Genomic DNA, 15,629 nt, shown 5'->3' on the forward strand with positions numbered 1-15,629 from the left:
CAGTGTAGGCTGCAAGTATAGTCTTGCAGGATTAAACAAATGAAACCCAAAGACAAACCTTCTGTTCCTGCAGAGCTTTTCAAATAAGTCCAGTGTCTGAGTGTAGTTAGACACCAAAACCACCTTGTCGTTACTGGTGCTTTTTGTAACAGCAAGGATGTAGTCCAAAACCAGCATCTTTCCTGGATAAAAAGGAAAGAAGTTAGAGCAGAACTTTCCAAATTCCAAACCTTGGAGAGGCACTTGGTAAGATGCTAAATACAGTTTCATGGTTGCCTGTGTTAGGCAGCACATTTGTGCTATTGAGTTCCACAGTACCCGAAAGCTGGGGCTCCACGGATTTGGTGCTGTAGCCATCAGGGAACAAGTCCAAGGCTCCCATAAAACCTTCTTCCTCTTCCACACACTTATCATGGATAAGAGCTGGGTCTGGAGAACAAAGAGAGCTCGGACTGTGAAGTGCGCAAGAGACCCCCCCGTAAAACTCCCACAACAGTGCAAAAACCAAACCCATTACGTGAGGGGAACAACTCACGATTGCAGAGCTTCTTCAGGGAAGTGATGGAAGAGAGAGATGACACGTTGATTTTGCCCTCCCTTAGCTCCTCCGCTGGCTTGGCTTGCTTCAGGAAGTTCTTATACAGCTCAGCCTGCAGAGGTGTCAGCCTGAAAGAGTAACAGCTCTGCAGTCTCAGCCTGCCCCCCAGACCAACCCCATCCTTCCTCCTCTATCGACACACTGCGTTCCTTTTAGCTCCGGTGCCCAGGTTTTTAGCTACAGCATGGACAGTCTAGAACTGCCTCCAAGGCTGATGGTAGAACGTTGATATCTCAGCCCAGAGCTGGATACTTTGCCCAGCCCAGGGCTCTGCCGTACACAACAGCCCAGAGCACGCCAGCTGGCAGAACTACCAGCTGTCCATCCCTGCTTCAGGAGGAAAAACAACATACTGGTGATGGCTGCAATCTCACTCCTAAAGAGAAGCAGCCACCATAAGGACTGAAGGGTTTTTTTGCAACTTTTTAGTCCTTCCTGTTGCTCCTCCCTTTTTCCCAGGCACAGTGTCAGGTTTTTGGTACCTGCAGCAGACCACCTGCTCAATCTTCACAGGCAGGTATTTGGAGAGGATGTCTGAAGTTCTTCGGATTAAACATCTGCAGGGAGGAAAATGAAAATCAGATGCTTGGATGACACCAAAACTCTGGTTTATCAGTATTATTCCTAAGGTGCTGAACACAAAGTTCCTTTGATATCTCCAGGAGTCTGGGACAGTCCAACACACGGCAAAGGCCAGACACCCACCATCCACACTAAGAGGCCCCATGGGCCCACACTACAGAGCCCAGCATAAGCCCCTGTCTTTGTGAGGCTTCCAAATTTGGTTCGTGAGATTTGGAAAGCTCAAGCATGATTCCACCTAACAGAGCCCAGTCCCTTACAAGAGAAAGGCAGCTCTTCCTCAGATACCAATGGGATTCTCAACTTGAGCTACAACAGGCCAGTGGCACAGGCAAACAAACAGGGACAGGATTTAACAACCACACACTATGAACACAACCCAAAGTACAAGCAGGCAGCTCCCCACTTAATAACTCAGTAGTCACCCTCAGCCAAGATGGGTTCCTTGTCTGGCCCAAGATTTCAAAGGGCATCTCTCCCTGGGGGCTCTAGAAATGCCCCACGGTGCGGTTCTACCACATTTTAGAAAGGATGGATGGACTAGAAAGAGTGCGAAACTGATCAACCTAAGAAAGAGGTGCAGAAACCCAGTTCTGCCGGGAAACGCTGAAAATACGATGCTATGAAACCTATAGAAGACAGACATAGCAGGAATATATGACAGCCCCAAAATGTGTCAAAGGCCATTAAAAGCAAGCAATAATCTGGTCTCCAAATCCATAAGCAGTAGGATGAAAAGTAACAGGCTTAAACTGTAGTATGGCAGATTTGTGTTAGACATTAAGAGCATTTTCTAACTGCAAAGACAGTAATACCCTGGAAAAGGTGTCCTGGGGAATTTATAAGGTTTTCAGTGCTGGGTGGGGTTAAGGGACAGTTTAGGTCTAACACCTTCTACCTTGGCACACCAGGATGGATTAGACAGCTTCTCCAGGGCCCTTCCAGCCTTATGTTTATGATTCCACGTGTCTTTGCATCACTGCCTCATTTGTAATTCCTACCAAATTCAACCTTTTCTATCAATTATAAAAAGAAACAAATGCACCTCAAGAAGGAATAAGCTCTTCTCCTCCCCCCAACCTTTCCTTTCTCTTAGGCTTCTGCAAGCTGACCTGAGTCAAGATCAGGGCTGTCTTTATAGAGAGGCTGTACTCAGTGTGAAATTCAATTTGCCATGACTATGGACTGCAGGATGGTATTTTTGATGGTTGCAAGAGTTCAGATTAAGAAAAAGAAATGACGACATCAGCAATGCTGAGAATTCAAAAGAGTGTCTAGTAAGAGTCCTTACAGAGAGACAAGCAATTGCCAGCAGATACTGATAAATTGGCTGCATTCACAAAAAGAAGATAGGTTTAAACAAATACCAAAAATCAACCAAAGAGAAATAAGACAGTATTTGACATCACAGAGGTGCTTCTTGGGAATCAAGTCACATTTCTGACACTAATAATCTAATCCCACTAGCCCACAGAGCCAGCACTGCTATGAAAACGTTAACTGGACACTTTTGTGACTCAGGCAATCAACAGCAGAATCGAGTGACATTCCCTATACTCTTTCTGTCTGCCACTCAACAGCTGGGCCGGATGGATCTCAAGTCTGACCTCACGTACACTGTAGTTACGTTAACACAAATAAAAGGATGGTCCCCGACTGTTCAGATCCCAGGAGAAAACAGAAACACAAGAATCAAATAATGATTCAGAATCTGAGTACATTTGCTTGGGAGTGACTGCAGCTAACTGTGCCCTTTTGATGTGCTATTTTTCAGACTAAAGTACATGCTATGTAGATTTCTTAGCCAATAAATACCTGCACAATCGCTTACTGAATAGACCTAACTGGCAAGAGAATTTATTACAGCTACAACCGTAATTTGGAAAGATACCAGTGTACACCAAGAGTTTATGCAAAAGCTCCGCAGAGAGAAGAGGGATGAAGTTCACCTATTCACAATGCTGATCAGCTCTTTAAGCCTCTCTTCTCCTTTTTGTCGCTCAGCTTCACTTGCATCCGCATCTCTGCCTTTCAAGATGGGAATTTCAAAATGTCTTTTAAATTCCTGTGCTGTCCCTGTACAAAACAGAAGTGAAAAGGTGACAACTACAACCAAAATAACCTTTGACCAGTACCCCACAGCCCTAGTTATCATATGGCAAGCATGGGGCCCAGCAGATAAAACACTCTCTCACCCCACCAGTATAATTTCATCTCCTTTCCACCCAGGAAGCATTCAAAGCAGGCAAATCTGTACAACAGAAAATTGTTTTGTACTCCAACAACAACACACTGCCAAAGGTCACACAATTTTAGTTAAACCCAAGTACAGTCAGGTATGTGCTGGTTTTGCTCACATTCCAGCTACACTTTTTCTCCCCGATTTTGTCCTTCCAAACAACAGCATAGGCATTATGTGTGCCTGCTGCAAAATTATCTGTAATCAGTTGCTTATTACTGGTCACAGGCTGAAAGAGGGAAAAATGACTACTGCACGGATGCAGCTTTGTTGGCAGTAGTTACAGTATTAACTTCATCTCAGAAAGAATGAACTAGAAGTACTAGGGAGACCATTCTTGCCCAAAGTACAGGTGAATAGGTGCAGGGGAAATCACATCAGCTCCCTGCTATAACTACCCAAAATTGAAGCAGATGAAAAAAGCACATGTAGAACCTCTACCACCCCATCCTTTCCTTTTCTGGAGGCAGAACAGCTGAACAGAAAAGGATACAGCCCAAATGCTGCTTGTAATGCTAGCATCTGATGAACAGTGTTTAAGTAGAGTTGTGAATGCACTAGAATTAATGAGAAGCCTCTTGGACTGGACACCCAATTCGAGACAAACATGGGTAATGAGTTACAGCAATAAGGAAATTATTTACAGATAGGTTTATTTTCATTCCTTAACAGAAAAAAATTACCTCTCCTGTCAAAGAGCTCCACAAACTACTCCACACCAGAAAGCAGTAGACCTGATCCTAACCCAGTCATGCAGGAGAGTATGCAAAGACTACTTTGCTTTTAAAATGAAAAGAGAGCTTGCAGACATCAGCAGAGCACAGGAGTCAAAGACTATTTCAGTCTGCTACCTGAAATTGTAGAAGGTATTTGCCCCTGAAAATTCACACTAATCAGTATCTCTCCTCCAGACTTTTTTCTTTCTATCGCAGGTGAAGTTAAGCCCATATTCACAGGCCTCCCTTGCCTCAGAAAAACAAGAGCAGTCTTAACTCCAAATGCTAGACATCACCCTCAGCTTCCTCTCCGATCATCTGAAAGTGGGATGGCAGACTGCCAGGAATTCAAGCTTTGTTACCCAACTCTGGCACAAGGTACACCATTCTGCCTTGTGCCAGTCACCTCAGCCCCCTGTGCCAGATGGATATGAGAGCAGGGAAGAGCTGTCTCCCAGGCTGCCTCTGTACTCAACACAGAGAGCATGCCATGTCAAACCCTCCTCTCCAGAGCATCTCCTTCAAAGACAGCATTCCTGGCTTAGATTTCTGAACTTGCTATAGTCTGGGAGTGTTGTGGGAAGTACGATTACGATCTGGCTCTTCCTGCCGTATCTCCAAGGGCCTATTGTCAGATAAACTCCTAGCCTAAACAGACATTTTTGGCTGACCAGTATAGATACACAAGATCAGCCACCTAATACTCTGGGTCATATATTCATTTTACCTTAATGATTAACTCCCCTTCCAAAACACCTGTTTGACTGGTGTACTTGAAATTATAATCTTCTTGAAACAGAGCTCTGATGATACACAGCCTCTAAAACTGAGACTGACCTAGACTTTCTGGTTACAAACTGAAGGAGAATATGGGGTCCAAGCTGTAGATGACCTCTCACTAATGTCTTGTTGCTGCTTTCACCAGCACTGGTAGCTAGTGGAGGCCTTGCCAGCAACTTCCCCCGCCCGCCTCTCACATTCATGTCTTACCTAGGATGCCTGAATTGACGAAGTGCACCAGGCTGAAATATTCAAGCAGGTCATTCTGAATGGGGGTGCCTGAGATAAGGACACGTCGAGGTGTATTTAAGCTGTTGAGAGCTTGGTATGTTTGGTTTTCAGAGTTCTTCAGTCTATGGCCCTTTGAAAAAAGGAAAAAAGGAATGAAGCTGATGAATCCAGTGGCCCTGATGAGAAGCAGCTGGAGATCCTCATCAACACTGGCATGCTGTATCTCCCATAAGGCACCTCTCCATTTTCTCCATTCCTGGTATGGACTAAGTGCTGTATGTGTGTTCAACCTGTTGTGACAGACTTCTTTTTCAAAGGCAAAAATCTGGTAGGAAACCTGGCCATTACCTGAGTAAGCATGACAAGCTTCCTAGACTAGGAACATCTGAGTCACACCCAGGCCAGAGGGCCTACCATGAAAATAACCACTGCCTGGTCTAACTATTAGAACTGTTTCCTGTTCAAAGATGGGGATGATTTCAGCTACCAACACGAGGCACTGAACTCTGGACCAGTAACTTTGCATCAGAGGTCTATCACAAGCCATTCAGACCACCTATATCCAGGACTGGCAGGCCTTTGCACACTAAGAAGAGGTTCTCCATTTCACATGCCTGGGAAAAGCAACTTTATTAGCATCTGAGTGCTATGCTGTAGGACAAAGCGCAAGTGATGAGATGCTTTTTACAAGTGCCAGACCACTGCAGGGCTGAGTATTTATTGGGAATGTACAGAAAACACAAAGCCAAGGACCTGCATTCCCAGCATCCCTAGCTGCTGGCCCCATCCCAGGGGCACCGAAAGGCAGGAGAGTTATACTGGTGAGGATGCTCGGTCTTTTTAAACTCCCCTCGGCACTGTTCTGGCAAACAGAAACCCAAACCACCGTGTGGCACCACTATTTAACAAATCCTTTCTAACTGCCAGCTGAGGACATCTCGACAGTAGCTGAGGCCCCCAGCTTCATCGTTTCAAGGAGGCAGACAGCATCTTATTTTGTCCTTCAGAGCATCTCTGGCTGTCACTACTTATAACCACAAACGGGGAACAATAATTGAAAAAACAACTCTATTTCAGTCATGTGAAAGCAGAGCTTGACAACACAGGCTTGGCAAAGCTAGATTCAGCAGTCAGTGAGCAGAGAGTCAAGCCAGGTCTGTCTCTGCTTGAAGAAGAAACACCTGAGGTAACTTCCTACCCAGCTCTCCTACCTCTGCCCCAAGCAGGAGGCTACAAAGAAGGGAAGGAGGGGTTCTGCCATGGGAGTGCACTTCAAACTCCCCCACAAGCACAGAATAAGATGGCCAGATAAAGTGGCTGACGGCAGCCAACACTGCACATGAGAACATGCTGAATCACAGAATAATTTAGGTTGGGAGAGACTTCAGGGGTCTCCAAGTCCAACCTCTTGCTCAAAACAGAGCCAAGTTAAAAATTACCAGACAGAACATGGGGCCAGGCCAAACAAAGTACTTCCCACTTTAGCAAAGTGGCACAAACAAATGAAAGCCCAATGGGTGAGCCAGGGGACCACCATCCCAACAGAGTAAGGCCTCTTTCAGAGTCAGATGGGCAGGGAACTTCCTTTCTGCTACATATTTCAGACTGAGAGGGCCCCATAGGTGCTCCCACCCTGCCAAGGACACGTGAAGTGGCCACAGTTACCACCACCTGAATTTTCTTTGTATCTCAGCTCCTGAAAACAGCCTCTCTTGTTGAGGCTCACGCAGTATGGATGAGCCGGTTACCCAGAGCCTCTCAAACACCAGAATGGGTGCTGCCCACAGCTAAACCTTTTTTCGCCCCACTACCCTCTCCACCTTTAAGAAAGCAGAGCTAGTTTTGCCCAGATCTCAAGACAACATCAGGAACAGATTATCCTTAAAGATTCCCCTGTACCTCATCACATATGACCAGCCCAACACTGCCCTTCTGTAATGCCTCGGCATGGAGTCGGAAGGTCTCATAGGAGATGATCAGGATGGGTGAAGGCACTCGCAAGCCACGCTGGTTCATAAAGCCAACTGTGAATGGAAAGGGGGAAAAGGGGAAAAAAAAAGAGGGATGAGGGTAACAAATAAAAGAGGGTTCAAGCTTTGCAGTCAGAACTTTTTGCCTTAAAAATCTAGGAAAACCTGTTTCAATTAGTCTGTTGCATCTCACCCACGTATACCCATACTCCCTTCCCCACAACTGTCCCCACTTCCAACCCCCTCAGACCTCTGCCCACTCCCTTCCTGGCTTCTGGATGGAAGAAAGAGGAGGCACCAGGACTGTCCTAACTTAAGCAGATGACTGGACTTGGATTATTCCAAAAACTTAACTATTAGCAAACACACAAGGGCCTGATCTAAACATGTTAGTAGAGAGACTTTTATCACCTCCAGAGCTCTAGTGACAGCTCAGAGATGTTCACATCAGCTGCTGTAGGCTTCTTCCAATGCAAGACTTTGACCTAAGCCAGACAACCACACCGTTTGCAAACATTTCTGTACCTAGTTTACGGTCAATCTCTTCTTTGGAGCCTCCATCAATCGCCAGCGGCTGGATCCTTCCCCCCAGCCATTTCTCTACTTCATTGTACCAGTTTCTCACCAGGCTGGAGGGAGACACCACCATGGCTTTCTCGATTTCAGGCTTGCAGTCTGGGCTTTGCCGGAGAAGCGTCCACATGAGTGTGATGCACTGCAGGGTTTTGCCCAGCCCCATTTCGTCTGCCATGATACAGCCATGACTCCCAGGGATCCGCCGACTCGTCACACAGTCCCAGAGGAATTTCACTCCCTGCCAAAAAATTGGTCTCTCAGAGCAGGATGGGGACATCAGCAAAATGACAACTTCATTACAGCTTCCTTACCACAATGCACAGGACTGATACTACAACAAACAGCAAATCTGTGTAGCATATCCCTAGGGACATGCAGTGTTGTAATCAAACAGAGGGAAATCACCCGAGACACAGCTAAGATGCAGCCACATCTGGTTTGGAACATTACTGGTGCCAACAGGTATCTCACAACATGCACAAAATCTTACTACATTTTAACTGTACAATTATAGCTAGCTTCCTGGCATGGATTTCCAGAAATTTCTGCCCTTGGCTGCATTAGATAGGCCCAGGCCATCAGCTAACTTGCATCAATCACTGCAAACAGGTTAATCATCTTAACACCACCCAATTAGGCAGTTTTAAAACCACAGAATCACAGCGAGCAGAATTGTTTTTGCTGCCTGATTAACTCCCAGAATACCCTCAGCAGCCCTTATCACTTCTGCCTAGAAGCACAATGACTCACCTGGGGACTCAAGACCCAAAGCAGATTTAGCTTCAGAGAAGACAGAGGGCTGAGGTTATAGCCCACATCACATGGTGGGAGAAGAGCTCAGCCTTGCATTAGGCTCTAACACATCACCAGGACAGATAAAAGGGTGGATAAAAAGGGAGACAGACTCTGCAAAATGTTCTTTTATCATGTGATGACAGCGTCGGAGAAAACCAGGGCATTGTCCTGCGAATACAAGCTCCCTGCATTCTGTCAATAGAGCAGGGAGTGAGTGACACAACCTACACACACCTGGAGAGATTCAGTCCTCTGTGCTTCACTGTTTCGGACTGGGCAATGGAGCACCATCATGTGCACTTTTGAATCCTTTTCTTTCTTAGGCCCTTAACAACAGGTTAATGAAGTTTATTTAAGCCAGCTGACCAATTCTGAAATACATTACTAAGAGAGTGCATTTGGCCAACCTCCCAGCAACTGGACAAAAGACATGACAAAGAGCGAAGCTGTACAACCACCTGGGAGCACCACCTGAATAAAGCAGCACAGGCATCTTGGCAGGCAAAGCCTTATTAGTCAGACTACAATAGAGACCGCGTTATCAGTGTATCAGCCAGCAGTGTGCCCAGGTGGCCAAGAAGGCCAACGGCATCTTGGCTTGTATCAAAAACAGCGTGGCCAGCAGGTCCAGGAATGTGATTGTCCCCCTGTACTCGGCACTGGTGAGGCCACACGTCGAGTACTGTGTTCAGTTTTGGGCCCCTCACTACAAGAAAGACATTGAGGTCCTGGACCGTGTCCAGAGAAGGGCCACAAAACTGGTGAAGGGTCTGGAGAATATGTCTTATGAGGAGCGACTGAGGGAACTGGGCTTGTTTAGCCTGGAGAAGAGGAGGCTGAGAGGAGACCTGATCACTGCCTACAACTACCTGAAAGGAGGTTGTGGAGAAGTGGGTGTTGGTCTCTTCTCCCTAATGACAGATGATCGGACGAGGGGGAATGGACTCAAGCTGCGCCAGGGGAGGTTTAGATTGGACGTAAGGAAGAAGTTCTTCACCGAAAGGGTTATCACACACTGGAACAGGCTGCCCAGGGAGGTGGTGGAGTCACCATCCCTGGATGTGTTTAAGAGACGGATCGATGAGGTGCTGAGAGATATGGTTTAGTGGTGGACAGATACGGTTGGACTGGATGATCTCTAAGGTCTTTTCCAACCTAGTGATTCTATGATTCTATCAGAGATACCTAGCTGTCAAAAAACAGCGTGCCTACGACACCAACGTAACTATCATTACTTGACAACAGCACCAGCAGGCAGTACCCAACCCAAAACCAGAGTGCCTCCACCTATGTAGCCAGAGACCAGCATTACACTGGGTCACAGGTTCAGTACCACCTCTGACATAAAAGTAACAAGCTAGGAGCAGCCTACAGCACTCTGAGCCACCTGAACATCTCCCATGCAGGGAGAGATCCAGCTTGATCTGCTTAGCCTGCAAGATTTGCAATCACAGCTTCCATCTGTACTGCCTCTAGGTGGCTTAAATGATAACATACACCTGTAATGAACTTCAAACACTCCGATACCTACATTAGATATTTGGAGATTAGTACCCACTCCATCAATATTGAGACAATGCACATATTTACAACAAAATCTTTTTTGGGACTCTCCACTGGCAATTTCAAAGTCTACGTAGGTCACAGACGGCTCACATCTACAAAGGGCAGCCCCTGAATAAAACACAACTAAGCAGGAATCTACTCCACACTGTGTTGGAAGTAGATTGTACCACCATGGTACCAGAAAGAAGAGCTTCAGTGTTTCCTGGCTTAGAGGCTGTAGATCCAACTGATTCTGCTGAGCAGCAGAACACAGCCTGCCCTGCCCAACTCAACACTGGGCTGCAACGTTAAGTTATTACAACTACATCCTACCAGTTTCCACACCGAGTTCCACTCAGCAGAGCTACGTCTCCAGACTGCAAGGCAACTAAAGGCTGGACTTTCAGCCCTGACTCTGCAAGATCCCATCTCCCTTCAGAATCTTGTCTTTTCCTAAGTTGTCATTGGTGACACAAGTCAGCCACTGTGCTTGCCTAGCGCTGTGCAACCAGCACGCAATGGTCACAAACTCCCCAGTTTCCACCACAACCCCACAGGGAACACACCTGTGCCTTAGGCAGCATCACATTTAGCCTGGGAGTGCTCTGACCCTGCTAGACTAGAGGCAAGAGAAAGTTCTTACCCACAAGAGAGCAGTAAATTTCACCATTTTTAAGACAAACAGGACTGTTGTAATATTCCCAGTATGTCCTCTTTCTTAACAAGGGGTCAGAGAATATTTGTAGCATTCGTGCCTCTATGGGGACAGTTAAAACAAGTGTTTCACTTTGCATTTGCAACAGACTTAGAGTCCATTAGATTGTCACAGACTGTTAGTCTGCAAGGTCCATATAGACCTCGCAGTTGGTGAATAATAGTTCCAGCAGAGGAACTGCAGCTTTTTGAAAAGCACCAAGTCCTCCAACCATACCCTCAGGTCCCACTAGAAAACTTACTTCTCTCTGATGAGGCCGTAAAACACGGCTGAGGACGGGATCCACCACAACATGGACAGGTGCTTTGTCCCTGCAGGAGGCAGTCAGGGAAGAAGACACTGTGATTAATGAACTCGGCACAGCATATGTTTAGTTTTCATGAAATCTCATTGTTATACTGAGGACTCCCCAGTGGCATGAGGGAAGCAACTGCCAACAAGAAAGTAAGAAATGGATTAATTCAGTTTTGAGAATGAAGTCACTGGGGCCTGACCAACAATCCAAAACATCAGTGAAACCATGTATTCGAGCTGTGGTTAAAACAAGGGCAGAATGTGGTTCAGAGACACAGTTAAAAAGTCATTGTAATTTTCCTTGTTTCAGTAACAACATTATAACTGCATTGGTGGAGAGAGTAACCCTCCTCTGTCCATGAGGATACAGCTGACAGCCCTTTTAAGTTAGAACAGCAGCACAGAAGAACTACTTCAGAATAAAACCATCAGGCAGCCTAAAATTTGACTGTCAGTCATCTCCCTTTGCTTGTCCCTAGCTGCTGCTTCCTGGCTAACAACTAGGCCGTAAGATTTTCTAAGCAGCTTTTCCATGCATACATGCTCGTTCCCCACAACGGGCTTAAATTTTTGATGAGTGAGATGAACAGCCTGTGGAAGAACACAATCAATCCAGCATGTGTACATTCCAGAGTTACCATACCTGAACCAATTCAGAAGCAGAATACTTGGAACCAAACTTCCCCTGATGTCCAGACCCCAGCTCAGATACATTTGGGAAGAAAGCACACAAACGTACACGTACAAGATCAGAGCTGAAGCATTTGTGCCAGGTGATGACTCACTTGTCTATTTTCAGCTGGTCGTGGGCACTCAGCAGCGGGGGCTCATACAGAACCAGAGCTCCTTCCTCAAAAGGGTCATGGAGAGGACTCCTCAGCCCTGCCCGTTTGATACCCAGCGCACGCAAGCCCAATGGCCCTAAAAGCAAACAAAGGCATAACTCAAAGAACAACTTCTTCCTCTAAGGAAGTAGAGCCTTGCAGAAGATTCTGATTACATTCAGGAACAGTGAATTAATTGGGTGCTGGAATGGAGATGCAGGCACAGGTGGTGCAGACAGCAAACCCAGGCAGGGCAGTTTGGCAGCACTCTGTCAGCACATAGTGGGTAGCTCTGCAGCACGAAAGAACAGAAGGAAGGACCAGAGGCAAAGATGGAGCAATGACACTGCCCACCACGTAGCGTGCACCAAAACGGGCACAACTGCGTACAGCTGATGATATGCTGGCATGCAACACTATAAAATGTCTTACAAGGTGACAGATGGCTTCATCCCAGACCTGTGCGACAGGCACCCAACCATAAACAGGCACAGTGTTTCCCTTGGCTATCTCTGGGAATTGTAGCTACTCCCAGTACCCAAAGATGGTTGTTCTACTTTTCGAAAGACAAGCAGAATTCCAGAATGTACACCTCAGCAGATCAATATACACATTCCCACGTACATAGTATATACTGGGTCAAATTCTCTTTTTGGATCATCTAACCCAGACTTAGCCAAAGATGTATCTTTTATGCAAAGTCAGAAAGTGATCTTTAACTGCGGTGAAGTTTTACAGTATCAGAGTTGGCACCATACTGCCATTACCTACTCTAAGGTATTATTTTCTCTCTGCTGAGCAACAGATGTTTGGTCTCAGAGCCAATTTCTGTGCAAAGCAGAAACTAAGGATGAGTCCCTTTTCCTAGTATTATATTTTGATATCACAGGAATGGAGATGAACATAAAAAGCACAAGCACAGAAACACTTTTTTCCAACAAAATTCAGGCAGCTGTGCTCCCAGAGTTGATTTTGCTTAGGAAAGATTCAAGAAAGGTCAATCTGCCCTCTCCTTGCAAAACGGGAGTGTATCACAAGCTGAGGCAACAACGCGTGCACACCAAGAAAAAAGCATATGAAACAGCTTCATCTCCCAGTTAAAAAAGGAAGATAACTGCCACAGAGAGCAGCTTCCCCTCTTACAGTTCTGTTTCATCCTCCTGACAAATCCGCTTTTCCACGAGCTAACTTTGTTAAACTCTTTTGGGGCTCGTCATTTCATAGTCAGTGTCTGCCTACAGACATTTTTATAGCTAAAGTTTGAACTAAACTGGTAGATCTGCATTTGAATTTTTCAGCTGGAGGGTGAAGAGGAAGAAGGGGACAAGAACAGATCCATTTGTTTCCAATATCTTGTGTTGCCACAATTCAAACCAGCTTAGGCTTTGAACATCAAAACCATCATGCTTTGAAGATCACCTTGAGACTCAACACACCAAGCCAAGCAGAAAGAAAACTGGCACATACTATCTTTTTCACCTACAGCCTTCTGCCTGTTAGTATCATTAGGGTATTATTTAGATTGTAAGCCTTCATCACTTGGAATTCATCTTGCTTTTGTATTTGCGATGTGGTGTACAGTCTTCTGGCACTACATCAAATACATAGCAGTAAGAACACAAAATCCAATTCTGAAATGCAGGATTATCCAAACTAAACACTAGTAAGAAATATGAAGACCTTGCTCATGTGCCAGTATTTTTCTTTTGGAATAAAGTCTGGATTTCTGGAATACATGCATCAGTGCAAAAAAAAAATAGCAATAATCCCCACAAATATATTTGACAGCTCTGAGCCATCAGACTTGTTTTACCCAAGTCAGTCAACACAGAATCCTTAAACCTTCTCAACTTACCTTTATAATTTGGAATGGGGACTTTGAAGGGTTTGGACAAAATACTGCGGATAAAAGCCTCCTAGGAATCCAGAAAGAAAACACGCTTAAGTAGCCAGAAATCAGAGATTGATCGAAAAGACAAGCCCAGGATGTTTTTTGAGAACCCAATTTTGCCAAGTGCTAAGAGTCCCTCTATTCAATCTATTCAAGCTTCAACCCCAACTATTCTCAAAAGTATCCAAAAGGAAGAAAGTAACAAACCAGCTCGATTCCCTCTACCAACTCTGCTTTTCAAAACTATTTTCCTTTGGGTTTTCTAATGCGTGAAATTGATTTTTCATAACTCCCATCTTCTTAAATTCACAGGCATCATTTACCACTTCAAATGCTATTGCTTCCCCCACCCTGGTAATTCAGTCAGGCAATTCATTTCCTGTAAAGCAGCTGGGTTACCATTGTAGAAACATCCATGCCAAATCAGCAAGCACCCAGACAGTCCAGCCCCTGGGCTCCAGCAGAGGAAGCCCAGAGAGAACCAGGTAGACATCGCTTGAGCCATCTGTGTGGAAAGATTCCCATGTCTCTTGGCATTGTCCTTCATGAAGGCCCCACAGAACTCTCTTATTCAGGGTCTCCATCATAGAAAGTACCCCACACAGCCCTTCAACATTAAATGGTTTGAGCTAGCAAAAGATCTCCCCTAAAAACTGTGTATGTGGCACTTCCATAACACCTGTGACTAAATAGGTCCGTGGAAATTTAGGGAGATTTAACCCTGCTGGTACTGCCTTGATGAATGAGCTCCACAGGCAACCCACCTGGTATGGTGTGCCAGCAGTAACACCCACTTACATGTTGACTGCTATCCAGGCAGTGAGGCCTATTGGTCAACTGAGCCAAGGGTTTCCGGAAAGGTGACCTGTAACATTCTCCATTCTCTGTCTCACAGACAGGCTTCTGTCTCTTCCGAGTCTGAAAAACAGAATCAAGGCAAAACAACTCAGGGGCATCGGGTGAGACCAGAAGATAAATACATTGCTGTCACACTCAGCGAGCACCTAACCACACAGACAAATCACTCAGCCAGCTGAGGAGCTCTGAACAGACCCAAGCATTACTCACCTCCACTGCCAAAGGACAGAGCCAGCGCAAGGTCCCCATGCCCTAATATTCAACATGCATGAGGACTAAAATACCCCCCTGATTACAAAAATGGCTACCACCTTTCGACCTGTAAAGGACCTAGCTTGTCTGTAATAACATTTGTGCTGCCTTCCCCCACACCCCACCCCCACAAAAAAAGCAGAATTAAAAAAAGGAAGGGTCAATAGCATGTAACAAACAACATGAAAGTCCCCAGAGGCTCCCATGGCATCTGTTATTAAGCAGGTGAAAGGCCTCACACTGAAACTTACATTTCAGACACTTAGCAAAGCATGAAGGTAAGTCATTGATCCCTTTCCTAATTTAACACAGGCCTCTTCAGACTGAGGCATGGTTTTAACCACCCGTTGGCATAGAAAAAGGGGATTTGACACAGAAAGCACCAGGTGACGCTCTTTGACCTGCATGACAGAGTACAGCATCATAATATTCTGCTTTATCTTAAGCATCTACCTATTCCTAGTTGCCAGCCGTCTCACAACACACTTGGAAGCTCTCCCAGGGACAGGTTTTTTTCTACAACCACGAAGCACTATCTACCCACAACGATGTCCTCCTACAGAGCTACACGCCCGGACACAAATCTGCCTCAAACAGAGGAAAACAGCGTGAACTGGGGGCCTGATCCCCGATCCCCAGAAGACGGGGACGATACCAACCTCCGACCAGGGACTGACTCGGGCAGCCGCGGGTTCGCGGCCAGCCCGCTCCGCATTGCCCCGCCCATAGCTGGAGAGACCCCGAGCATCCCTCCGGCCCAACC

General features: G+C 45.9%; 1 protein-coding gene across 1 annotated transcript in view; it reads right to left on the bottom strand.

Annotated features, from left to right (window-relative positions):
- The window catches only part of RAD54L (RAD54-like (S. cerevisiae)), a 19,622-nt gene extending 4,041 nt beyond the window's left edge, over window positions 1-15,581 (bottom strand). Inside the window, exons 1-13 of the mRNA XM_010149071.1 lie at window positions 15,522-15,581; window positions 14,555-14,674; window positions 13,721-13,781; window positions 11,827-11,962; window positions 10,989-11,058; window positions 7,642-7,930; window positions 7,046-7,170; window positions 5,126-5,276; window positions 3,130-3,256; window positions 1,081-1,155; window positions 536-666; window positions 319-429; window positions 59-182 (exon numbers count right to left, since the gene is read on the bottom strand). Of these exons, the coding sequence (XP_010147373.1) occupies window positions 59-182; window positions 319-429; window positions 536-666; window positions 1,081-1,155; window positions 3,130-3,256; window positions 5,126-5,276; window positions 7,046-7,170; window positions 7,642-7,930; window positions 10,989-11,058; window positions 11,827-11,962; window positions 13,721-13,781; window positions 14,555-14,674; window positions 15,522-15,581 (1,580 nt within the window). The remainder of the gene's footprint in view (window positions 1-58; window positions 183-318; window positions 430-535; window positions 667-1,080; window positions 1,156-3,129; window positions 3,257-5,125; window positions 5,277-7,045; window positions 7,171-7,641; window positions 7,931-10,988; window positions 11,059-11,826; window positions 11,963-13,720; window positions 13,782-14,554; window positions 14,675-15,521) is intronic.
- Between the last annotated feature and the right edge of the window lie 48 nt (window positions 15,582-15,629).

This window comes from Eurypyga helias, unplaced genomic scaffold (assembly GCF_000690775.1).
Source record: "Eurypyga helias isolate BGI_N326 unplaced genomic scaffold, ASM69077v1 scaffold33403, whole genome shotgun sequence".
Lineage (NCBI taxonomy): Eukaryota > Metazoa > Chordata > Aves > Eurypygiformes > Eurypygidae > Eurypyga > Eurypyga helias.